The sequence below is a fragment of the Talpa europaea genome, assembly GCF_964194135.1.
Source record: "Talpa europaea genome assembly, chromosome: 15".
NCBI classification, from domain to species: Eukaryota; Metazoa; Chordata; class Mammalia; order Eulipotyphla; family Talpidae; genus Talpa; species Talpa europaea.
Genome location: NC_140083.1, coordinates 58,006,561 through 58,030,904, shown reverse-complemented (window position 1 = coordinate 58,030,904; position 24,344 = coordinate 58,006,561). Strand labels below are relative to the sequence as shown.

General features: G+C 35.8%; 1 protein-coding gene across 4 annotated transcripts in view; it reads left to right on the top strand.

The window, feature by feature from the left end:
* The window catches only part of PIK3C2G (phosphatidylinositol-4-phosphate 3-kinase catalytic subunit type 2 gamma), a gene marked incomplete at both ends in the record, with an annotated part of 286,347 nt that overhangs the window by 173,382 nt on the left and 88,621 nt on the right, over positions 1–24,344 (top strand). For all 4 annotated transcript variants that reach the window (XM_084255119.1, XM_084255118.1, XM_084255117.1 and 1 more), the window contains 6 exons: positions 1,237–1,417; positions 3,821–3,928; positions 9,318–9,410; positions 10,971–11,100; positions 16,021–16,157; positions 17,583–17,752. In XM_084255119.1, coding sequence (XP_084111245.1) covers positions 1,237–1,417; positions 3,821–3,928; positions 9,318–9,410; positions 10,971–11,100; positions 16,021–16,157; positions 17,583–17,752 — 819 coding nt within the window. The remainder of the gene's footprint in view (positions 1–1,236; positions 1,418–3,820; positions 3,929–9,317; positions 9,411–10,970; positions 11,101–16,020; positions 16,158–17,582; positions 17,753–24,344) is intronic.

Sequence of the window (24,344 nt, the reverse complement as noted above, 5' to 3'; positions counted from 1 at the left end):
ATTTTTTAAACTTAAATGTGTAGGCCCAGAGAACATAGAACAAATAAAAATATTTGTTAGAGACTCTGTAACATCATACATTTTGGAAGGGGATGTAAAATGAACAATGCAGAGTAAAACTCATCTAACATTTTTTAGCTGGCATCATTTAATCATTTTTCAGTATTCCATTCTCATAATAATTTTCTTCTAATTTCTTCAATGCTAATAATTTTTCAGAGAAGACTAGAGATTAGTTAAGATGGGAGAATCAATCAGAAAGAGGTAACATTAAAAGGAATTACTCTCTCTTTTATTCTCTTTCAGTGTTTCAGGGCATAATAGAAAGTAAAGTTTTAGCATATTGGAATTAGTTTCAAGGTGATTAAAACTGTCACACAACAGACAGAATCAAATATGTGTCACTGCTCCATTATTTAGTATTCTTATTTTTTGTATGTTTATGCCTCCATATCTGTGACAAGCAGAGTCAGGCAGGGCAGAAGCTGATTTAGAGGGGCAAGAATATAGACATCAACGATTATTTTCTGACTTATTAGTGCACACATTGTACCAACTCCTTTCAAATGCATTATTAACTCATTCTAGGTTCTGTACGGTTCTAGAGAGTTGTGGTTATAACTTTATTTTACAGATAAATAAAATCTTAGCCTGGTTAAATAATTGGTCTAAATTAACTTGTAAGCTGTTGAGCAGGATTTGAACAAAAAATCATGCTTTTGTCTTTCCAATATCTTCCTGCAGGTAAAAACAAGGTTTGGTACCAGAAAAAAGAAAGAGCAATATATAAGCATGGGTCAGTTTGGAAATACTATCTTTAAAAAAAAAGCTGAAAAATGCAGGTTGATGGTTGAGTCACAGTATAGAGCAGTCACTTACAAAATACTAGTTGTAAAGCCTTTTGTCCATATTCTATAAAATCAAAAATATGTTCTTTATAAGATAAGTATTTATTACAGAATTAAGAAGCCTGAAAGTAGAAAAGTGTCTTGTGAACTGAAATGAGAAAAGGCAAGTCTGTTATTGATTCTTCACTCTTGGAATCTCATTAGCTATCAGAATGAACTTGATGGCTTCCAACAAGCAAACAACCCTTCCCCTCCCCCTCCAGTCTAAGCTGTTAAGCTGCCTGAAGCCACCAAATACAGATTAGTCTGAAATGCACTTATTGTTCCTGCTGGAAGTAGTTAAAAAAATCAGCCTCACATACAAGTATTCTTTTTCTCTTTCCTTCAGGCTGCTAAAGGATGCACAGAATGAAACTTATTTTAAAAGCTGGTATCAGAAGCTGTTGGCTGCTGTCCAATTCTGTGCGGGAAAAGCCTTAAGTGATGAGTTTTCCAAGGAGAAGAAACTTATCAAAATTCTAGGGGACATCGGTGAAAAAGTCAAGTCTTCCATTGACCCTCAAAGACAGGTTTGTTGAAAGATCGATCTTCATATAGTGAAGTTGTTTTTCCAAATCTTCAATTAAGTTTGAAATTCCTTCACTAAACAAATTTCTTGACTACATTTAGCTATAAGATATAACTTTAAATTTTATCAAGTATTTATTTTCAATTTACAAACTAATGATTAATGTCTATCATCAGGATGTAGGTTTATATAAGTGTGTGTGTGTGTGTGTGTGTGTGTGTGTGTGTAGCCATGTAGCACACAAAGTGTACCTAACAAGAAAAGCTCAACTTAAAGGCCATTTGCCATTTGCCTAAAAGACCAGATAAAATAATCTCCAAAAATTTCGATAAAACTCTGGCTCAGGGGAGAAGTCTGAGGGGCATTTTAGGGGTACCTTTGTTCAAAGTACAGCATCTAGGTCTAGATTTTTCTAACACTGCACTCACCAAATCTACATATTTTTGCCAAACAAATAAAATAAATGAAATGAAACAAATCAATAGTGGAATGAAGAGTAACATTTTTACTAAGCTTTGGATGACAGTCAAAATATTGTGCCTCTTTCATCACTGATTATAGTAATGGACCTGGCAATTCTTTTTCTTGATCTAATGGAAGAATATTTGCTCTATTTAAATGTCTGCATTATTAGTTCCTTTTTCATTGATATAGACCATTAAGTAAATTCTCTGCGATTCAACATTCCAGGTGCAGTAAGGTAGTGGACATACATTCATTGTATTTAAGAACATCTGAATAACAACTGAGTATGTCCTACAGACTCACAGTTAAGGATAAAAAGAGGTTTAAAACATAAATGTAGTCCTCAAGGGAGTTCATACATTTCCTCCACCCACTGTCTAAAATCAATGAGAGTTTTCAACAAAATGATAGGAAAATAGTAACAAGTAATGTCCCTGAAATCTTTCCCAGGCCAAGATTTTTCTTCCCAGAAGTCATTTTGTTTAGTGAAATGCCAGAAATGACTCTACTTCACCTACCTAGGAAAAATGGAAAATGAAGCGCTTAAGCATAGTATTTATTTTTAAATAGGGACATATATAGACTTTTGATACAAGGAAGAGGCTTAAGGCATGTAACTTGATGAGCAATATAATAACTTTATTATTGCTATATTACTACAAATTATTATTTTCTAGTGCTATACAAAAAAATTGTCTAGTGTTGGACAATTTATTGTACACTAGAAAATTTATAAAATGGGTTTATAGGTTTGGTTTTTATCCATGTTTCAAAACCCCTCACATATTTAATAAGTTTATTACTGGTTGTCTTTTTACCATTTGCACCAAGTTGCAAAGTAGTATTGGCATTACTGTCTCCAATAGCTAGTAAGTTGACTGACTGCTTTTGTGATAACACTTCTTCAAATGAAAATAGACAGAGAAAAAGAAAGAGAGGGAGAAACATTTATAATTTCTCATAATTTGTTACTGGTAGATATATTTTTCTATTTTTTTTCTTTTTAAAAAAAAAAGCACTAATTAAGTCTACTGTGCAAAGAGAGATGAGATTCTCAGGCAAATCTAGGACAGACAGAAGGAGGACAGACAGAAACAATGCCTCAGAGGAATTGTGTCTCAATTCCACCTTGCTCTGAATTCTGGGAGAAGATCCTATTATTTGTCAATGAGCCAGAAGTAAGAGCTGATAAACTCGTGACAATTAAGTAAACATTATTAATCTGATGTCCTTATTTTAAGAATTGGGTTTAAAGAATTTTCAAATGCAGGCTAAAGGAGTTTTAAATGAATTATTACTGCTTTTCCTTTCCTTTTGTCAGAGAAGGTGGTGTTAGGGTGTCAGACCTCTCATACACACAAAGCACTATGGAAAGGAGTGAATCAAGTATCAGCAATATACTCATGGGTGCTGAGTAATTTATTTGTTCTTAGAAATTATTGTTTCTGATTGTGTTATCAGCAATTACCATTTTTTGTCACTGTTGCTCCTCATATGAATATTTTTCTAAAATGTACAATTCCTACTAAGCATACATCTTGAGGGTTACAAACTAAAGATTTCAGGGAATTGTCAGAAATGGAGCACATTGATGATTACTTAAAGCAGGAATTACAAATTGGTGGGCCACAGGTCAAGTCGAACACATGGTGTTTTGTTTGAAGAGTACAGTGCTTTGTTCTAGTTTAGTTTTTAATTGAATTTAAAATCCCTGAGAAAGGGCATGCACTCTTTAGTTCCCTATTTTCCCCAACACTCCCTTTTGTCTTTAGCCTACTACCTCCTCATATGTCATTACATCACCTAGCTGACCCCAAAGCATCCAAGTTTGCAACCCTTGCGTTAAAGGTTATTTAATCAATAGAAGAAAATTATAACTTGAAGGAAAAGTCAAGTTCTTTTCAGTTTCTTAAATGCTTTTTCTAATGATTTTTCACAGGAGGTACTGAAGAAAGAGATTGGTAGATTAGAAGAATTTTTTCAGTATATTAATACCTGCCACCTTCCTCTGAACCCTGCCCTATGCATAAAAGGGATTGATCGTGATGTAAGTTATTCAGTAGATGAATTGAATGTTTTTGTTTTGTATTGCTTAGTTCACTGTATATTTTTGAAATGGAAAAAGCAATTTATAAATTTATATTGCAATTATTTCTTTTAAAAAGTGACTTAATTTCATTGAAACTGTGTTCCATTTGATGCACTGTGGCCAGTTCGGATCACATTGACATCACATTTGTTGGTTTAGAAACAAGTTATCCATGAGTTCAGTGGGGGGGAAAAAAAAGATTCTTCTCACTGAATTGATTTCTCAATTTATTCAAAACTGGTTGATTTGCTGACCCCATGCAGACTGGTTTTAATTTCATGCTTATTTATATTATGTGCATACCATGCTTAGTACAGTAGTGTATCATTAGCTATGACACCTCAAACTTGATTCAAGTTAAAATTTATTGATGCTCATGTGTCAGTGTGCCATTTAATATATTTTGTGATATTTAACCTGGAAAGCCCTTCCTGGCGTTGTGATGTTCACAGACTCTTTCTCTTCCTACACATCTGTCAGACAACTTTCTCTGACTTAGAATCATTCTTTCTTCTCTGTTCGCCGTGAGTTTTATTATCTTCTTCCACAAAGATCCAAGAGTAGAAGACACTAATAGAGAAAGGGATTGAGAAGTGAAATTAGAAGTAAAGAGGTTAGTCATGCATCCATAATAAATATTGTATAACTAAAGTCATAAGACATCAAGAAATCAAATCCACTAATCAGCAAAAAAAATTAGACAATTTTAGTGCAAATATAAAATTTGTACTAAAACTTTGATACCATCACCTTTGCAACTTTGCTGCTATAAAGACATTCTATAAATTTTCCATACAAATTGTTTAAAGAACAGAATGATTTTTTTTCTTTTAAAATTATATCTGAGTTTTGACTGTGTGGGTCTTAGGGATATGGTACAACTTGGCTTTAATGGGTGGTGTTGTGGATGCCCAAGAGAGCTGACTGAGCCAGGAGTTAACCACCTAGGAGTCACTAAACCTAGCAGTGTGACTGAAACCACACTGCTTTCCACACTGAAGCCTGTGGTGCTCTCCCTGAGGCTGAAAAGTACTCCAAGGAGAGCCACCTCTTTGCCCCATTTGTTCTGACAGCTATGACCAGGGGGCTGGACACCGATGGCACCTATGGGTATGGCAATGAACAAGGCAGACATGACCAGGTAACAACTGAAGATTGGATGAATGTGGCGAAGTTCCAATCAAAGCCTATATGTGGTTGGCCATCAGAAGATCCTTACCGGAAATAACTATGAGTGTAATGAGTATGATAAGATCTCAGGCAGACTTCTCAGCCAATGACTTGTCTGAGAATCCACTGAGGGGAGAAAACTTATAAATGGACCCAGTATGGGAAGTCCTGTTATCACTATTCTCATCTAATTCAATAGCAGATATATTATAGTTCATAGAAACCCTATAAATAAATGTGATGGGTGTGTAAAAGCCTTCATTCAGAGTTGCCTACTCCTGACCATCAGAAAAACCATACTGAGGAGAAGGCTTATGCAGGTAATGAGTATATTAGGTCTTCCTTTAGTGTCAAATCCTTGTCCAAAATCAAGTAGTTCAAACAGGAGATAAACTTTGCAGTTCATATGAGTGCGGGAATGCTCTCTATCCTAACAGAAATCCATTTGAAAGCCACACTGAGAAGACTTATGAATATAATGAGCATAGTAATACCCTCAGTAAGAGCAAAGTCTCATTTGACATTTGACTTCTCTGACTCCAGACTGGGGAAAAAGCACATAGGCAGTGTGGAAAAACCTTCATTAGAGCTCTCAACTTATTGGCTATGAGCAAATTTATACTAAAGAAAAATCTTTTGAATTAAGTGAGGCAAGGCATTCAAACTGTGTAAGTGTCCTACTCTATGTCACAGACTTCACACAGACAAAAAGCCGTTTAATGTGGAAATATATAATCAAGACACACGTCATTATATATCAGATATTCACAGTAGTGAGAAAGCCTATGAATGTAACAAGCATGGGAGGGCCCTCGGTTATAGTGCCAGACTTATGGTACATCAAAGAGCCCATTCTGGGGAGAAATATTATATCTGCAATAATTGTAGGGAAGCCATTAGTGGCAGTTATCAGCTTATAGGGCTTCAGAGTAGTCACACAAATGTAGTTAAGTATGAACTACATGGAGAAGCCCTCAGCCCTGGTTCAATACGTTTCTTAAAGCATTGCATTTTTTTTTAAAGATTTGTTTATTTATTTATACAAGCAGTGGGTACAGTCAGAAGCGTGGGAGGGTGAGAGAATTCACCAGAGCCAGAGTGGGAAACAGAACAGGCAGACCGATGAAATACACTGCTGAGGGGAGCAGCGGGTGGCAGGAGAGATCTGCGCGCCATGTGGGACCCTGGCTGGTGGCCGGGGATCGAACCAGCGCTTAACCGCTGCGCCACTAGAGGAGGCCCTTAAAGCATGGCATTTTAAGGCAGTTGGCGGGTCTTAGGTTTGAGTTAAGCACTCTTCATGAGAAGAATTCTCACACTTGTCTCTTTTCGGACTCAATAATTATAATACGGACTTCCTTTTTTGTCACTAAGGAGTGGACCAGATTGGAGAATGGGAGTAACTTAATACAATCCTTCTCCACTATGGGGAAAGTAAGGACCAGATTTCTTTTTTACTTTTCCTTTAAAAAAATATTTAAAATCTGTTTCATTAGTGTGTACTTCTCAAGAACTGATGTCATATCTTCCTTTCTCTACTCCTGCTCTCCTGTCTCACCATTCACATAGAATCATCCTCTAAGATTCTGATTCATTCTTTCCAGTTCCTTGCTATGACCCTCCCATTCCACTTTTAGCTTCTATTCTAACCTTTGCTTGCCTTTCCCCACATATAGAAGACAAAAACTTGGGCCTCCCCGGTGGCGCAGAGGGTTGAGCACAATGCTGTGAGGCTCTGCAGTGCGGGTTCGATCCCGGGTGGCGAGAATCACACATGGCACAGCAGACCTCTCATGTCTCGCCTGCCTCGCCTGCCTCGCCTGCTGCTCCCCTCAGCAGTGTATTTCGGTCATCTACCTGCTCTGCTCCCTGCTCTGACTCTGGTTAATCCTCTCACCCACCCGCACCTCTGGCCTGTACCCAAGCTCTTGTACAAAAATAAATACATCTTAAAAAAAAAAAAAAAGACAGGGCCCCCGCTGGTGGCGCAGCGGTTGAGCACTGGGCTGCGATACTGCCTGAAACCTCTGCCGGCAAGGATCCCACATGGCGCAACAGACCTCTCCTGCTGCACCCGCTGCTCCCCTCAGCAGTTACTGCTCCCCTCAATGTCACTCTGCCTGTTCTGCTCCCCTCTCTGGCTCTGGTGAATTCTCTCGCCCTCCCGCACTTCTGACTGTACCCAGTGCTTGTATAAATAAATAAATAAATCTTTAAAAAAAAAAAAAAAAGACAAAAACTTTTCTTCTACATGCTTGCTAATGGTAAGTTTCTTATATGCTAAATCCAGCTCATCTCTGAGACTTTTCTTCTTCAAATGCTTCTTCACTCAACTGTGATAAACTGCCTTGTAAATGATTCTCAACTCAATGCTTATGTATATGCAGTCATACTAACACTTTGTTGGCTCTTTGAGAATGGATATGGTATCTCTTTCTGTTAGCATATGGATAATGGTTTGTGTAGACTAGTAGAATATATAATATTTTGAGCTGACTCTCAAAAATATATTACTCGTAAAAAATAAAATATGAAACAATGAAGGCAAAATATCTCTGATATGGTTAAGAAGAGGCTAAGCCTTGCCTTCAGCTTCCATTTGCCCTTAGTTTCTTTCTTTGACGTGGACTGTCTCAAGATGCCCAGAATTAAATGAGCAGAGTTTGAAAAACACTGATATAGACTCATTTCTGATTTACTACAGGACTTCCTAATTCAATACCAAGACAGAAAAGCTTAAGTTTCCTGACTGCTACTTGAACAAGAATGTGTAACTTAATTAACAACCTTACCCATTTCCTGTTGAACTCAAATTGATTCAGTAAACTCGGGTTTCTTTTTTGCTTAGGGATTAGATTAGAATTATATTGATAGGATAAATTAAGAAAAAGATCCTTTCTTCTCAGCTTCTATCTATTTCAGACTTCTCAGAAATAAAGATATTGAAATTGATCTTTCAATATATATTGATGTCATATTTTACTAAGTTGACAAATTGAAAGTATCATCTTTTTTTTTTCCTTTTTTAGTATTGATTTATATTTTCACTGTCTACATGAACTCTTTACTAGCCTAAAGACATGCAACCATTTAACACTCAAACAATTATAAGGACATAAAAGGGAAATCAAAACAAGGAAAAACCTAATAGAAAGTAGTCAATATTGTAAAGATGAAAATGCAAAATGTAATTGAAAGAAATTATCAGAAAATAAATGTTGTACTGTATTTGTAAACATAAGCAAATACTCATTAACAAAAAGAAGAAAAGAACACACTAACTTTCCAAAGTACTTGATTAGTTTACATACTGTAAAAGACATTTTATACTCATTAAATTAATATAGTCATACATTCATTAGCTCATATATCGATTACAAAAATGTGTAGGGGTTATTATCTCATGGCAGAGCATGAGATAATAAGAGACATGTTAAGGTAAGATAATGAGACATGTTAAGGAATTTGCCCATGCTTCCTTAAAGTATGCTAGTCAGCAGACATAATGAAAAGAATACAATTCTTTCAATAACAATTTTATTTTTATATTTTTTATACTTGATCTTAGCCAAAATGCTGAGAAGCAAATTTTATATTTTTTAAAGATTTTATTTACTTTTGCATAAAACTGGCAGGGCAGAGGTGCAGTGGGTGAGAGGATTTACCAGAGACAGAGTGGGGAGCTACTGAAATACACTGCTAAGGGGAGCAGGAGGCAAGACAGGAGAGGTCTGTTGTGCCATGTGGGTCCAGCTCCCTGGCCAGGGATCCACTCAGGTCATCAAAGTGGGCCTTCATGGTGGTAGCACTGAAACCTAACCCCTTGGCCACCAGGGAGGCCAATAATTTTATTTTTACATACTAATCAACTAGAATAAACACAATACCTACATATTGCTTAGTTTATTTAAACTTTGAATGTCACTATATACTGTTCAGTAAGGGGGAAAAAAGTAAAGCTAGGTTTGCCAGAAAGCTAGGTTTGCAGTTTCTAAATTAAAGGCTTTGGTTGAGAGATTGAAGTTTTTCTTAGAAAATACGTTTCTTTGTTCCAAAGTGTAAAATGTATTCATATGTGTTACATTTCTCATATAACATCCTGCAAGGGACCATGATTTCAGGGAAATTGTTCAGTTTGTTTTTTTCTGCTCACTGTTTTCCTCTTCTCTTCCTATAGGCATGTTCATATTTTACATCCAATGCTCTGCCATTGAAGATAACTTTCATCAATGCTAATCCAATGGGCAAAAACATCAGTGTTATTTTTAAGGTATAGTAACACTCCTAAAACATCAGAGTGAGTCCATAGGTAGATCTATTGATTGATTACACTTGAGAAGAAATTATTAGAGCCATTTTCCTCTGGCAACAACACAGAGGATTTCAATTATTTTAGATTCTGCATTTTTACAGAATTATAAAACATGCCAAACCATCACTGGCAATAAATCAACCATTGCTGCCTTAAAGCCAGTGAACACTCCCTGCAAAACTTAAGAAAATATGTTTTAATAAATGTAATTATATAATCATTAATGAGTAGACAAAAAGTAGATGGTGGTGAGCCCCTAGGGTAAGATTTTTTTTTGACCTAGATATTAATTAGAATCAAAGTTAGTTGACATTTAAATGATATACATTAATTTAACATAAAATTCTCATCTGCAAGAACTTGATTGTTTTAATAATTTGGGTTGTTCTCTTCTTCAGAAATAAAAAAAATTACATGTGGGCCATTTCAGTCTCTATCATGAAAGTAGAAAGATAATGATTAGCACACCTTACTTTTACTCTGACCTGTGAAACCTTAAAGCGTTACTTGTGCTATGATACTACATTTTTGGTGAAGAAAAAAACCCCACAAAAATCTTATCTTGGTATAACTTTTCACATAATTTAGAAAGCATTTTAAAGCCAAACCACTTGTAAGTTTGAAAACATAGAACTTCCCCCTCTTTGGACATATTCCATCTTCTTCACCTATGCTGGAAAACTACCCCTTTCTTATTTCTTAGTACTTACTATGAAAACCTTTTAACTGCTTTCATAAAAGAAGCCAGTGATTCAGAGTCTTGTGAATCATGTGTGTGGTCTTATATACCTAGTCAAGAAGCTCTTGGTAGTCTAACTACGTATCAGGGCATACATTTATAGCACACCAGACAATATTTCACTTAGGAGGAGATCTCTTTAAGCTGAGTTGGAAATCTGGATAAACATTTGTTCAGCCTCTGTTCTCTACACTTTCGTCTAAGACAATGACATGGATAATAAATTGAAAGAGTCCTTTTTTTTTTTTTTTAAAGATTTATTTATTTATTTATACAGGCACTGGGTACAGTCAGAAGCGTGGGAGGGTGAGAGAATTCACCAGAGCCAGAGCGGGGAACAGAACAGGCAGACTGACGAAGAAATACACTGCTGAGGGGAGCAGTGGCCCCTGCGGCAGGAGAGGTCTGTCGCATCATGTGGGACCCCCGCCGGGGGCTGGGGATTGAACCAGCACTGCAGAGGCTGCGGGCAGCTTCGCAGCCCAGCACTCAACCACTGTGCCACCAGGGAAGGCCCTAAATTGAGAGTCTTATCAGAGAACAAGATTATAAGCAGCTTCTGACTTAATGGCCAAAACTCTGTAATCATTTCAAGAACAATTCTCATTTTCTTTGGTCATCTATCAGAAACACAAGGTACTCTTGTGCTAATAGAACAATTGAGACCATCCTCAGTCATGCTGGAAAATCTTTCAATAAAAGAAATGACATGCACCATATTTGAAAGCTTTTAACAGAATTCAAGAAAAACCCAGAAATTGTAATTTTTTTTTAAATAGGCTGGAGATGATCTTCGTCAGGATATGCTTGTTCTACAGATTGTTCAAGTGATGGACAATATTTGGCTGCAAGAGGGCCTGGACATGCAAATGATCATTTATAGATGTCTATCCACAGGAAAAGGCCAAGGTCAGTATACAGCAAAGAGTGGGTTTACTTACATTTCTTATCTCATACATTTACTGGTCATAGATTTTAGTTTAAGCTATAAATTAGGAAATCCATAGTACTATATATAGTCATTCTTTAAAAAAAAAAAGAATTATTTTCAAAAAGATAAGACAAAATAATTTATGAAATATGAAATATCCTTTTAGATCTTAATTAGGATTCAAATTCCAAATGTTAACTGTGATGTTCTTTTGTGTGTCTTTTTGTTTTTGTTGTTAATATTTAATTACATTAAGCAACTATTTTCTCTTTTTTTCTACCATACTAATAGAAAATCTACTCATTCCAAAAATATAGTTGTTGCCTAATAACACAAAATTTACAAAGTCTAAACCTGCATTTACTTTCTAAAAGATTTTTGAATAAAGTATAAGATCAACAGTCAATAATGACCACACATGTACACTTAGACTATATTTCAGCAATTATATGTCTTTGTAAAAGCCAAGACATTACTATGGAAATAGAATTACATTTATACACATTTACAATGACAACAATGTCTATAATCCACACAAATTATTATCAAAACATAAAAGATGTCTTTAATTATAATCATGCTAATTGAAGAGGATATCTGATAATTTTTTTTACATGTGGTATTACCACTAGCAGTTTCAATAAATTTATTGAGATATATATATATACCAATATACATATATATACAACTATATATATATATATATATATATATCTCAGATACATGTACATAAACAAATGGATTTAAAAGTAAACCAAAGAACAGGAATATTGGACCAGGGGCCTAGACAATATGGTTTTTGGGTTTTGTTTTGTTTTTGTGAGTCAGAGAGACCTATAATTAAGTCCATCATCACAAAAGAAAAGCTGTCCTTTCTTGGACCCCCAGTTGCTGAGGTCCTACCAGTAGCCTCAGTACTCTGGCCAATTGTGACAAGAGATTTATAAACTAAGCATGGAAGCAAGCACCTCTTAGCTTAACTTGCCACTTAATACTCCAGGATGACTCTATTACAAGTCATACTAACCAATTATTTTGATTCTGATATTAAGGCTCTTGCTTCCATACCAAGTGGCCCACCCCTGAATCCTTTCTAAGCTCTAGTTCCTAAGTCTTTTATCATCATTACTCCGAGATCATTATTCCTTGAGTTAGACGCTCCCTTTCCTCCCATAAGTGACCTAGTTCTTTCATACCCTGATGTGTTGAAAGAGTAAAGCTAACGCTCAGATGAGCCAAGCTGAACACTTGATATCAAATGGATCTCCTTTTCTTTAGAAACTGAATATAACACAGACCTTAACGAAATTCTTCAATTCCATCTACTCATTTTTCAGTTTATAGTCACAGCATGTAACCAAGGCTAAATCTTTTAAAGTTAATAAAATGATTCAGCAAAAGTGATTGTAAATTTGCCCAGAGTTGCAGATGTCAAAGGATAAGCAAGTTATTGCCCTCCCAACCCCCATTTACAACCTTCTATAGTTATATAAGATTTCAGAGATATTTTTATATTAGCAAAAACTTCTTCAAGAAAAAAGAAAATGTGATTGTTAAGAGAGCATGTTCCAGGGCTTACTGAATATCTCTGTTCTGCAAAAAATGTCACAGAGTGAGGTAGGGAATAATAAAATGAACTAAACAGAGTTGCTACCCTTATGGAGAGTATAGTCCAGGCCTGAAGTTTATTGACTATCAACATTATTGTTGTTTTTTTTTAAAAAAAAAAAGATCCATTTATTTATTTATTTATACAAGCACTGGGTACAGTCAAAAGCGCGGGAGGGTGAGAGAATTCACCAGAGCCAGAGCGGAGAGCAGAGCAGGCAGTACACTGCTGAGGGGAGCAGCGGGCGGCAGGAGAGGTCTTTGCACCATGTGGGACCCTCGCCAGGGGCCGGGGATTGAACTGGCGCTGCAGAGGCTACGGACAGCTTTGCAACCCAACGCTCAACCGCTGCGCCACCGGGGAGGCCCTCAACATTATTGTTGATGATGATTTTCAAAACCACTTTGTATATGATGTTATAGGGACTTTGGGAGAGGCTATGAGGGGAAATAAAAAATATTTAAGATTTTTTTAATTTCTGATTTTCAAACTCAGATGAGCATTAAAAATTCTTAGGAGAACTGGAGCAGCAGATGGAAGTAAGCCTCTCCAGGTTAAATAACTCAGGTTCTACTCTGGGGAAGGCTTTGAGTAATGGTAATGGCAAATATTGCTCAGGTGTTTCTTATGCACCCCTGTTTGAGGGCCACTTCCTTATACTGAAAAGTTTTGTCCCTTAAGAACCTTGCTACTTTAAGTGTGACTCCTGAACTAGCAGCATAGAAATGACATAGAAATGCACTTCACTAGAAATGCAGACTCTCATATCCTGCCCCTACTGTACTGAATAAGAGCCTTCATCTTAACAATATCCCCCAAGTGGTAGATATGTAGGTGCAACTCTGCATTAGAGGAATATAAGAATGGAATTACCTGTTACTCAATAAACACAGAATTCTGTTAGAAGTTTTTAAAAGGTGTATGCTACATACTAGCTTAAACTGGATAAAAATGTAATTTATGGTTTTTAATTAGTGGGCAGAATTTAGTCACCATGTTGTTATAAATTAGGTGAAAGATTTTCTGGGTTGTCAGCAATGCAAGACTATGATAAATTGCTTGGGATTTAACAAAGATTAACTCCCTGAAGTCAAAATGTGGTCTGAAAAGTAACTGGCATGGCTATAGCACAGTGTCTAATGGTGCAGTAATTCAAGTCCCAATTTTGGGCATGGGCAGATGTGAGGTGGCAATGAACAGTCAGGAAACAGGTAAAAGGTGTTCTTCTAAGAAAGTATTAAATGGAAGAGCTGGAAAAGTGAGGGAAAATCAGGTTTAGAAAAAGGAAGCATCTATTGACACTAAACGTGAGGTTTCACATTTGCTATCTCACACATAGCACATTAAAAAAATAAAAATAAATAAACTGCACAAGGATCCAAGCACAGTTTGGAGAAGTAGGAGAAGTACTGTGATATTAAGAATACACTCAGGACTTATCTCTGGCATGTGAAGTGACTTACTGAGCCAGCAATGCAGATGCTTATTATCACAACCAGGCTACTGGATATTGAGAGATTAAGGCTACAGCCCACTGCCACTGACTAAGTCCAGCATATACATGTGTTTCATTTACCATCACTCAGATCTGCTTGTTCTTGTTTAAGGTAGATCATGAAATAGTCAATTTTTTTTAATATATCCTCTTTTATTTTTTTTTATTTTTTATAATTTTTTTATTTTTTACATCATTGTTCATTTTTAAACAATATTTGCTCCCCCCACCCCCTCAGGTGTAGTCCCTATAGAATTTCCTTCCCCAATACACCTGTGCATCATCACCTCAGTCCCCTGTGCTCCTCCCTCCCTCCCTCTGATCCCTCTCCCTCCTCCTCCCCTGCAGCATGTCTCTGATTTATAATTGTCTGTTTTTGCTTTTTTGGGTTTTGTACCATTATTATTTTTTTACACTGATGTCTTATTTGGTTCCCCTATATTCCTGCTTTAAGTGAAAGCTTTATAATCAGGGAAATGCATATCAAAACCAAATTGAGATACCACCTTACATCAGTAAGAATGGCACATATCAAAAAAAAAAAAAAAACTAGCAACAACAAATGTTGGCGAGTATGTGGTGAAAAAGAACTCTCCTACATTGCTGGTGGAAGTGCAAACTGGTCCAACCACCATGGAAAGCTGTGTGAAGGTTCCTCAGTCTACTAAAAATGGAGCTACCATATGACCCAGAAATAGTCAATTTAAAAATTCAACCACATCTCTTTTCATATGATTATGTTTCTATGCCTGATCCCTTTGGACATTTATGTTTTCAGCTCTCAGAATTCTCAAGATTGTGGAAATTCTAGACTTTAGTTTCTTCCAATGACTTTATTCATAGAACTGTACTTTACAAGTTTGGGGAAGTTTTATACAATGGATTTAAGTTGCTGACCTGGACAGCATAAAAATCAGAAGGCCTGAAAATATTTACATTCCAATAAATTTGGAAACACAACGAAAAGAAGTCTTGGTAGTTATAATATGGCCAGTGTTGGAAAGGCCCTCTTGAAGTGCCATCAAAAAGTGCTACCGGGCCTCCCTGGTGGCCCAGGGGTGAAAGATAGCACCATCAAGCTATCCCCAGCCTCTGCAGCAGGAGTTTGATCCCCTGTAACCAGAAAGGAAAGCCCACGGCACAGCAGACCTCTCTTGCCTCTCCTGCTGCTCCCCTCAGCATTGTATTTCAGTAGATCTACATGTTCTGCTCCCCTCTCTCACCCCCCGCACCGCTGGCCTGTACCCCAGTTCTTATATGCATAAATAAATCTTTAACAACACCGAGTTATTCTGTTCACTCCCAGAAATAAAATATTAACAGTGAAGGTTTGGTTAACTTGAACATTGATTTCTTAGATGTTTTTTAAAGTATTTGTTATGGATATTGTATTTGGGTAACTTACATCATAAAGATGTTTCTTATATAAGCTTGAAAGTCCTCCCCAAAACTGTAGGTGAATGTGTCAGTCAAATGCTAATTAACCCATTTACTCTATTGACTCTGTGGGGCTGCTGTCAGATCTAGGTTGGTTTGCTACTGTAGTTCTAGAAAAAATATTAAAGATGCTTCTAATAGCTATGATCCAAACATAACAAGTAGTCACATTGCTCCACAAGGTTTAGGAAACATTAGAATGAAGACCATCAATTAAAACTCCTTCAGGTAAGAAGGTCTGGAAATGAAAAGGTTAACCCAAGTAGTGGCACTGTTGTTACCCAGATCAAGCTGTATTTCCTAAGTATGCCTCATTCTGCAAAGAAAGATTTCCATAATCTTTTTTCTATCAATCAGGATTGGTGGAGATGGTGCCAGATGCTGTTACCCTAGCAAAGATCCATCGCCATTCTGGACTGATTGGACCATTGAAAGAAAATACAATCAAAAAGTGGTTCAGTCACCACAACCACTTAAAGGTGGATTATGAAAAGGTTTGTACTGTTGGAGCCTATTTTAAATAATGTGCTTAAATAATAATATGATCTGGTTCATTAAATATTCTTATTTATGAAGATATACTATGAGAAAATACACCTGGAGTTCTAATTCACTTAGTCATCAGTCTGATAATAATAACTCAGTTTAAATGGTATATTAACTATATACAAATTTCTAAAAAATTGATTTTCCTTCTGGGTGAAATTCTGGGCTCTTTATTCTTATCTCTTTGTTTAGCTGACTTCATTACAGGAATCTCACCTGAGATGATGCTCCTTAAAACTACCTCTTTCAAGTTACCTCACCTGTTTGTTCATAATCTCCAATTTATATAAATATTTCTTGTTCCTTTGCAATACATTTCTTCTATCATGCTCTACTTTTTCATGCCTGCCTCTTTCAATATTTGCATAATGCATATAAAGTTCATATATATATATTTATGGCAATTATATGAGATTTACGAGATTATCTTAAAATCACCTTTTTAGTCATTCTGCAAATTATAATGAGTTATATTGTTTGAGGTATTTCCACATACATTTATTCTTCACAGCCACCACATGAAAGACATATTTGATCATCTTTATAAATGAAGAAAATCTAGAAGGACAAATTGAGTTGCTCAGGCACCTGGATCTCAGGTGTCTTGACATTTAGCACAGTCACATAAATTCCCACTGCAGCCAGTCAGCCACATCATGCCAGGAGACTCATAACCAGGGCCCAATCAATCAATCATGGTTACACAGTGGTTATACTTAAGTTTCATCGATGATGAAAACATTATATACAGAGGAGACCATTTTGAAAACAAGCATAATTCTGGCAAGAAACCTCTGCTTTATAAATATATGGCACAGTTGTCTTAGTGGTGACCTGCTACCTGACAGCTTCTCCATTCACACAGTATTCACTGATAATACACACTATAGTAAAACACCTTTGGGCATCCAACTATATCACTTATTTGTAAGGATAAATGAGAAACTCGATGACTATCTCAATATAGCTTTTCCTTTGTACACAAAATTCAAATATTCAAAAATTGAGATCTTTATTTTCCCTGAAGCTAGACTCATTAGGCCATATTTATTGTTTTACCTTGAAAAAAAAGATTCAGTATTGTGTATTTGTAGGATTCCTTGCTAGTAAAACTATGAAAATAAATTCCAACCAAATGAGATATTTCCCCCAATTTCAATAAGAATAGAATATTCGCCTACTAGACTAGGATCAATTGCTTTATGTTCTCCTGCAGCATATAAGAAACATATTTATCCATATCCTTCTCTCCATTGATATACAGAGGTTGCTTTTGATTATGCAATTTTGTTTTTTAATCATACTTTTTACCATTGACTCTGATGCAAATGTATTTCTTCATTTGTGTGTGTGTGTTATTTTCAACTGATTAGGCCTTGAAGAACTTTTTCTATTCCTGTGCTGGCTGGTGTGTAGTAACGTTCATCTTGGGAGTCTGTGACCGCCACAATGACAATATAATGCTGACAAAGTCAGGCCACATGTTTCATATTGACTTTGGAAAATTCTTGGGCCATGCACAAACATTTGGAGGGATAAAAAGGTCAGTGCACAAATAATGTTTATTATTATAATTAAGGAATGTCCTAGAACACTATATAATGTGTAATGGCATAAAAGCTCAACAGCTGACTTGCTTCCCCTCTTTCAAATCCCTCAAAATAACATAAACCTGATTATATTTAATAAATGAAGGAAAGATTTTTTCAAATGATTATTAATAGAATAAAAAAGATTTTTCAAATTGTAAGTTGACTAAATTGGCGTTCTCCCAGGGTATACTAATCCTGTTCCAGTCTGAATTGTCTGAAGTATAATATTTTTGGGTTTTTTAATAAATCTGAATGAACAATGAGTTATGATTTCATGGTCTCTAGACATCTGCTATATTGCCCGTAACAGTCAACACTCCCTAGTCCACATATCATAAACCCAGCCAATTCTCCCTGGACTGAATTAACCTTGCATCCCTCCAAAAATATTTAGTAAGCACCTACCATTCAAGCCACTTTGGATACAACAGCAATTTTGAGTAAGGCTGGCAGACATTAAAATGTTAACATGAAAAGAAATACTATGAGGAAATGAGTTATTTAGTTTCTTATTAGAAACTGAAACAGAGAAATGGGATAGGAAATGACTGGGGCAGGATGACTATTTTAAAGAGGCTTCTGGAAAAGATGAGAAAGATCTGTGTAAGAGTGAACATCTCATTGACATCTGTGAGTATTGTATTCCAGAAGCAAGAACAGCAGAAGTAATAGCACAAGAAATGGAAATAACCATGGCAGGTTCCAGTGACAATGAAAAGGCTTGGTACCAGGAGGGGGAGGTAATGGTGGGAAGACAATAGGTGGCAAAGGTGAAGAGTTCGGTGGAAGCCAGATTAAGTAGGATACCGAGGACATAGTATGGAGGTTGGCATTTACTTTAAATTCAGGGACAAACCACTGATAGATTTCAATGTATTTCAAAGCCCTCTCATGCTGCCCCGTGAAGTAATGAGGCCAGTTAGGAGGATACTGCAATAATTAGGGCAAGACCTTAAATATAATGAAGTAGAAACTGAGAGACTTAGAACATATATTGGAGTCAGAGTCACAGGATCAACTAATTGATTGGACACTGGCATTGATTAAGGGTTAGGGAAGGGATCCTGGCAAGCAGGAAAAGAAAACATTCAAGGATGACTTCTGGATTTTCAGTCTCAGCAAACAGTTGTATCATTTACTGAAACAGAAAAGACTAGTGGATGAATAGGTTTTGTTTCGTTTTATTTGTGGAAATAAGGAAACCAGAAGTTCAAGATGAAAAATCCCTTCCTTTAAAAAGATACTTCATATTAAAGTAGAAATTCAATCAGACATTTCCAAAAGCTAATTAGCCAGTTTTAGCTAAAACAGCTTCTCAATAGAAGAGGTAATAATGTCTCCTACAGATAATGTCATGAACTTTCACCAGATGATCATGATCTGGTATTAAAATGCCAAGATACATAATATACATAATACATAATATGCAAAATACATAATGTGGTTTAATTCCTGTAAACAGGTATCTCCTATTTTGTAGAGGCATACAAATGGAATTGTTTCACTTTTTATTACTTTCAGTACATAGATGTCCACAATGAATAACCTCAGGAGAGTTACTATATAGTTGTACTTCCTTAAGCATCCACTGAGGATGGTCTGTGTGCCAAGGACCATGAGAAACAAAAAAGTAAATATTGATAGTATCCATTTACCACTTCAGTGGGGTTGCTCTTTCTTTAGAAGGCTGGGAATACAGACCCATAATTACTCTAAAATGTACTAAGTACAGAACTAGAAAGATGTGTGAACTATTCTAACATCTGAAGCAGAGATACCTAGTATATGGAGAACAAATACTAATTAACTACAAATATTAATTTACTCACATAACACTTTTTCCAATAATCCAGTTTCTGAAAAATATAAGGATTAGATTACAATGTTACATCTTTATCTTTTATTTTGCTGTATTGTCCACCAGGAATCCGGATTAACCCTAATTCATTTATTCAGCCAGCAGCTGTATTGACCATAGGAATGGTTAAAAATGAACAGTTCTACAGAAGAAGTTCCAACTGGGGAGGCACAGAAAGTAAAAGACAAGTTACTAAAGACAAGTTTAACAGAGATATATATCAGGGTGTATAGAAAAGATGGAGCCTGATTCGTTTGTTGATGTTACAGTAGCTACTGCAACTTCTATAGCAGGACAATTTAAATTTTTTCCTACGTAAACATAAAAAGTAAATTAAAATGTGCTCCACATGGAGCCTCACTGTTCTTGTTTGCTGAATTAATCATTCAATAATTGTTCCCATTCATAAGTAAGTCCTCAGCAATTCAATAATTATTGATTGGATGAATGACAACCAAGTTGACACTGTCTTCCTTTGAAATGATTGGTTATTGACTACTGGCTGAGGACAACGGCAGTGCTATGATGTATTTAGGTAGCAGTTTGCAAGATTTTATCTCCACAATGACTCTGGTAGGCTCATTAGCTTCTCCTTTGAATTTTTATTATTATTATTATTTTTAATATTTTATTTTATGTAATTCTTACATCATTTTTCATCTTTGTACAATGTATGCATTTTCATTTTGGTTATATTCCCCATACAATTGCACCCCCCCCCCTTATTTTGACTCTAGTTCTTCCTCTCCCCTCCCCTCCCTAATCCCTCCACACCCCCGTAGTGTGTCTCTGGTTTATAATTGCTTGTTGATTTTGATTATTACTTTGCATTGATTAGTCTTTTTCCTGGTCTCTTATTTAGGTTTTCTAAATTCCTGCTATGAGTGAGACTATCCGGTATTTTTCTTTTTCTTTCTGACTTATTTCGCTGAGCATGATCCCTTCTAGCTCCATCCATGTTGCTGCAAACTGCATGTGTTTATCTTTTTTTGATTGCTGAGTAATATTCCATTGTGTCTCCCTGGAATTCTTTCTTGACACTGATACTCCTGCCCTAAGTTTGTTTATGGTTAAATTGAACTATGCCTACTCACTATTACTATGTATTTTTATTTGTAGTTAATATCTAATAATTTTCCTCCAATCCTCTTTCATTTGTTTCTGGAGTTCATTGAATGTTGTTTCCTAAGACAGCTGATTTCTTGCATCCTAGGTTCATTTCTTATTCTAATTAGGTGCTAGATAGACAAAGGACCTTTTATAAATAGGGTATCTATATTCCCCTAGGATAAATGAACATTCTTATTTGTTCTACACTTATTATAGATCTGGATTTAGACAAAAGTCTATCTCCACCTAGCTCTTATGCCATACTAGACCTTAAAAAAACATACTGTATAAAACCAAGTATATAAATCATGCCCTAGGACTATTCTAATCTCCCATAATCTTCCCAACCTACATAGCACTCCAGTAATAACCAAGGATCATACTTAACATACACGCTGCACCTACTGGAAGTACAGAGCACATGTACCCCAGACACATGTGTTTCTTCTATTCTCTACTCCTTAAAAATATGGAGAGGGAAAGCACTTGTATAAATTTTTAATGCTTTCTAAAATATCACTAACTTGTATTAACTAATTTCACTTCATAATTGAATCATTTATATCATTGCTCTACCTCACTTATAGAGTAGTTTCCAATTGCAGATGGGGTATAGGTTGGCAAAAAGAAATATCGCACCTGCATACACACAACACGCACACACACAAACCCCCCTACCTCTGTAACTCTGTAAGTGCAGATTTAGCTCTTAGGCATGGATACAGGAACTTAATGGAAATTAGCACACCAACAGAGCAGAATTAAGTGCAGTATCTCTCAGAATAGATTTTCACTTCATCATTGGTATCCTCAAAAGGAAGCAGCAGAGGTGACATTCTCCTTATAAGTAGAATCTTTAGAAAGAAACTTAATACTTACTGGACTTTTATACCCATGCTTACAGAACATGTCACATTAACCATAAGTATAATTCTGTTTAGGAAATTATAATATTGTGATTTATGTGAAAAATATATTTTGATGATTGCATTTTTCATACATATTGGACTTTGTCCACTCACAGTTCCTGAGTCAACTCAAAACCCTTGGAATTTCCTAAGTGATGAGAATGATCAAGGGTTTTTGTTATTGAATGAGGAAACTTTTAGATGTACCTAAGGAAAACCAACTATGTGAGCAGAAGTTTGAAACTTTCAGTCCTACCCTTCACCAGTGAGGGGAGAAGGCCTAGAAATTGATATCAATCACCAATGACCAATGATTCAATCAAATGTATCCATATAGCAAAGCCCTTTAAAGAGCCAAAGGATGGAGTTCAGAGAATTTCATGTTGGAATTGAGTGCAGGAATCAGTGTAGAAATGCCACATCTCATTTAGAGTGCATGCTTGGGTGTTCCTGAACCATTCCTCTGAATTCAATTTTGCAAAATCTGGAAAGTCTATCTTGATATACAGACCAAATCTGAAGCTCCTATATGCAATCTAACTTTGAAAGGGGAAAAAAAAATCACATCTCAGTTACAGATACAAAGGATTTCACATCTGTGCATAAAAAAAAAATTCCTTCTTACTGGTTTTAATTATGAGATTAAATAAAGAGGATTTATACTAGCAAATTAAATCATAGGATAATTGAGGTCCATTATTACTTAATGATTCTCCAGAATTTGGCTAATCCCTACAATGGAAACAATGAGGAATTTCACCAACTTTCTCAAACCAATTGATTTCTTTTTTGAAGTATTGCTTAATTATTATCTTCACTTTTTAATTTTTTTCCTCACAAAGAATCAAATTAAAGTGGATGACAAATTTTGCACTCACAATTCTTCACTCAAAGTTTCCCCCTAACAATTATTTCCTTATAGTAATTTTTTCATTACATAAAAGATATTATTGCAATAAACTCTGAACTTCAACTCAATAATTCCTTCATGGTGACTTTCTCTTATGGTGTAGGATAAATTAAGGAAGGCCTTTATTGGTGATGTTTATTGCTCTACTAAATCATTGGCTCTCACTTTTATTTTTTACGCTAAGACTATATTTCTGCAGCCTATGTGGTCTTTTTTCACCTTGGAAATGCTGGACTTGCATAAAATCTTTCTTGCAGCTTTTTTTCTAGATAATTTTAGAGGTAGTATGAGTAGTGATTAAGGTCAGATACCCTGGAAATGGACTCTGTGTGTGTGTGTTCAAAATCCTATACAATTATATGCTATAGTGTGACCTCAGCACCTACTAAGAGTGCCTGACATTCAATATTGGTTGATTGAAGGATCACTCCAAAAATACCATGAAATTTACATCTCTTGAGCTGAGAAAGTTCAATAATTTTGAAGACAAAATCTTTAAGATTTTGCAACATTGAATTATTCTAACTGGAACTTCACCGAGGAATTTTTACCTAGTGGTCACTCTACATGGGAGAGATTTAGAGGATGAGACTCATAATTTGATACATACCACCTCCTACCTATCAGGATAGCTCCTGTCAGAAAACAGAACAAGTGTAGGCAAGGATGTGGAGAATCTCCGTGTACTCTTAGTGGGAGAGAGAAATGATATAGCTGTGTGGAAAACAGTATGGCAGTTCCTCAAAATATTAACGATAAAATTACCATATGATCCAGTAATTCCACTTCTGGGAATATTCTCAAAAGAATTTAAAACAGGGTCTCAAAGAACCATTTGTACACTAATCTTCATAGCAGCATTATTCACAATAACTAAAATGTGGAGGCAACACAGATATCCTTCAACAGATGAATGTGGAAGCAGAATATGGTAAATGCACTCAATAGAATACTATCCATCCTTAAAAGTAGGAAAATTCCAACATGTGACAACATGGATGAATCTTCAGGACACTATGCTAAACTAGTTACAAAAAACAAATACTGAATGATTCCACTTATATGAGGTACTTAGTCAAAGTCATAAAGACAAAGACGGGAAGTAGAATGGTGGTGGCCTAGAGCTGGGGGATGGGCAGTGAGGAGTTATTGTTTACTGGGTTTAGAGATTGAGTTTTATAAGTGGAGAAGCACTGTGGAGACAGATGGTGGTGGAGGCTCCATAACATAATGAATGTCTTTATTACCACTGACTCATGAATTTAAAAGTGGTTAAAATGGTACATTTTATACTATGTGCACTCTACCACAATAAAATAATTGGGAAAAAAAGTTAGCACCCTGAATGCTTCACAAAGGCTGTTGCCAGTCATACCAATCCTAGACAAGCTTGCATTTGATTAGAACTTTGGGTTTTCAAAGCTGACTCCAGAATTGAGATTTAAATGTTTTCAGAGGTATCTCGGACTATTCTTGAATATCACTTCAACATGATTTTTGAACCTGACCCCTATTTATTATGTGATACCACAATCCAATTTCACCCAAGTATTTTATATATATATATATATATATATATATATATACACACACACACATATATCATTGAACTTTTCCTCATATCCAGACTAGCATCTTTTCCAAAAGTGCACTGAAATTCTGTGCAAGGAACAAATGTATACCACCTTCCCTTTAACTGAAACATAAGTGGAGAAAACATGGGGATGTGGAGAACCTGACCAGTCTCTTCCTAGCCT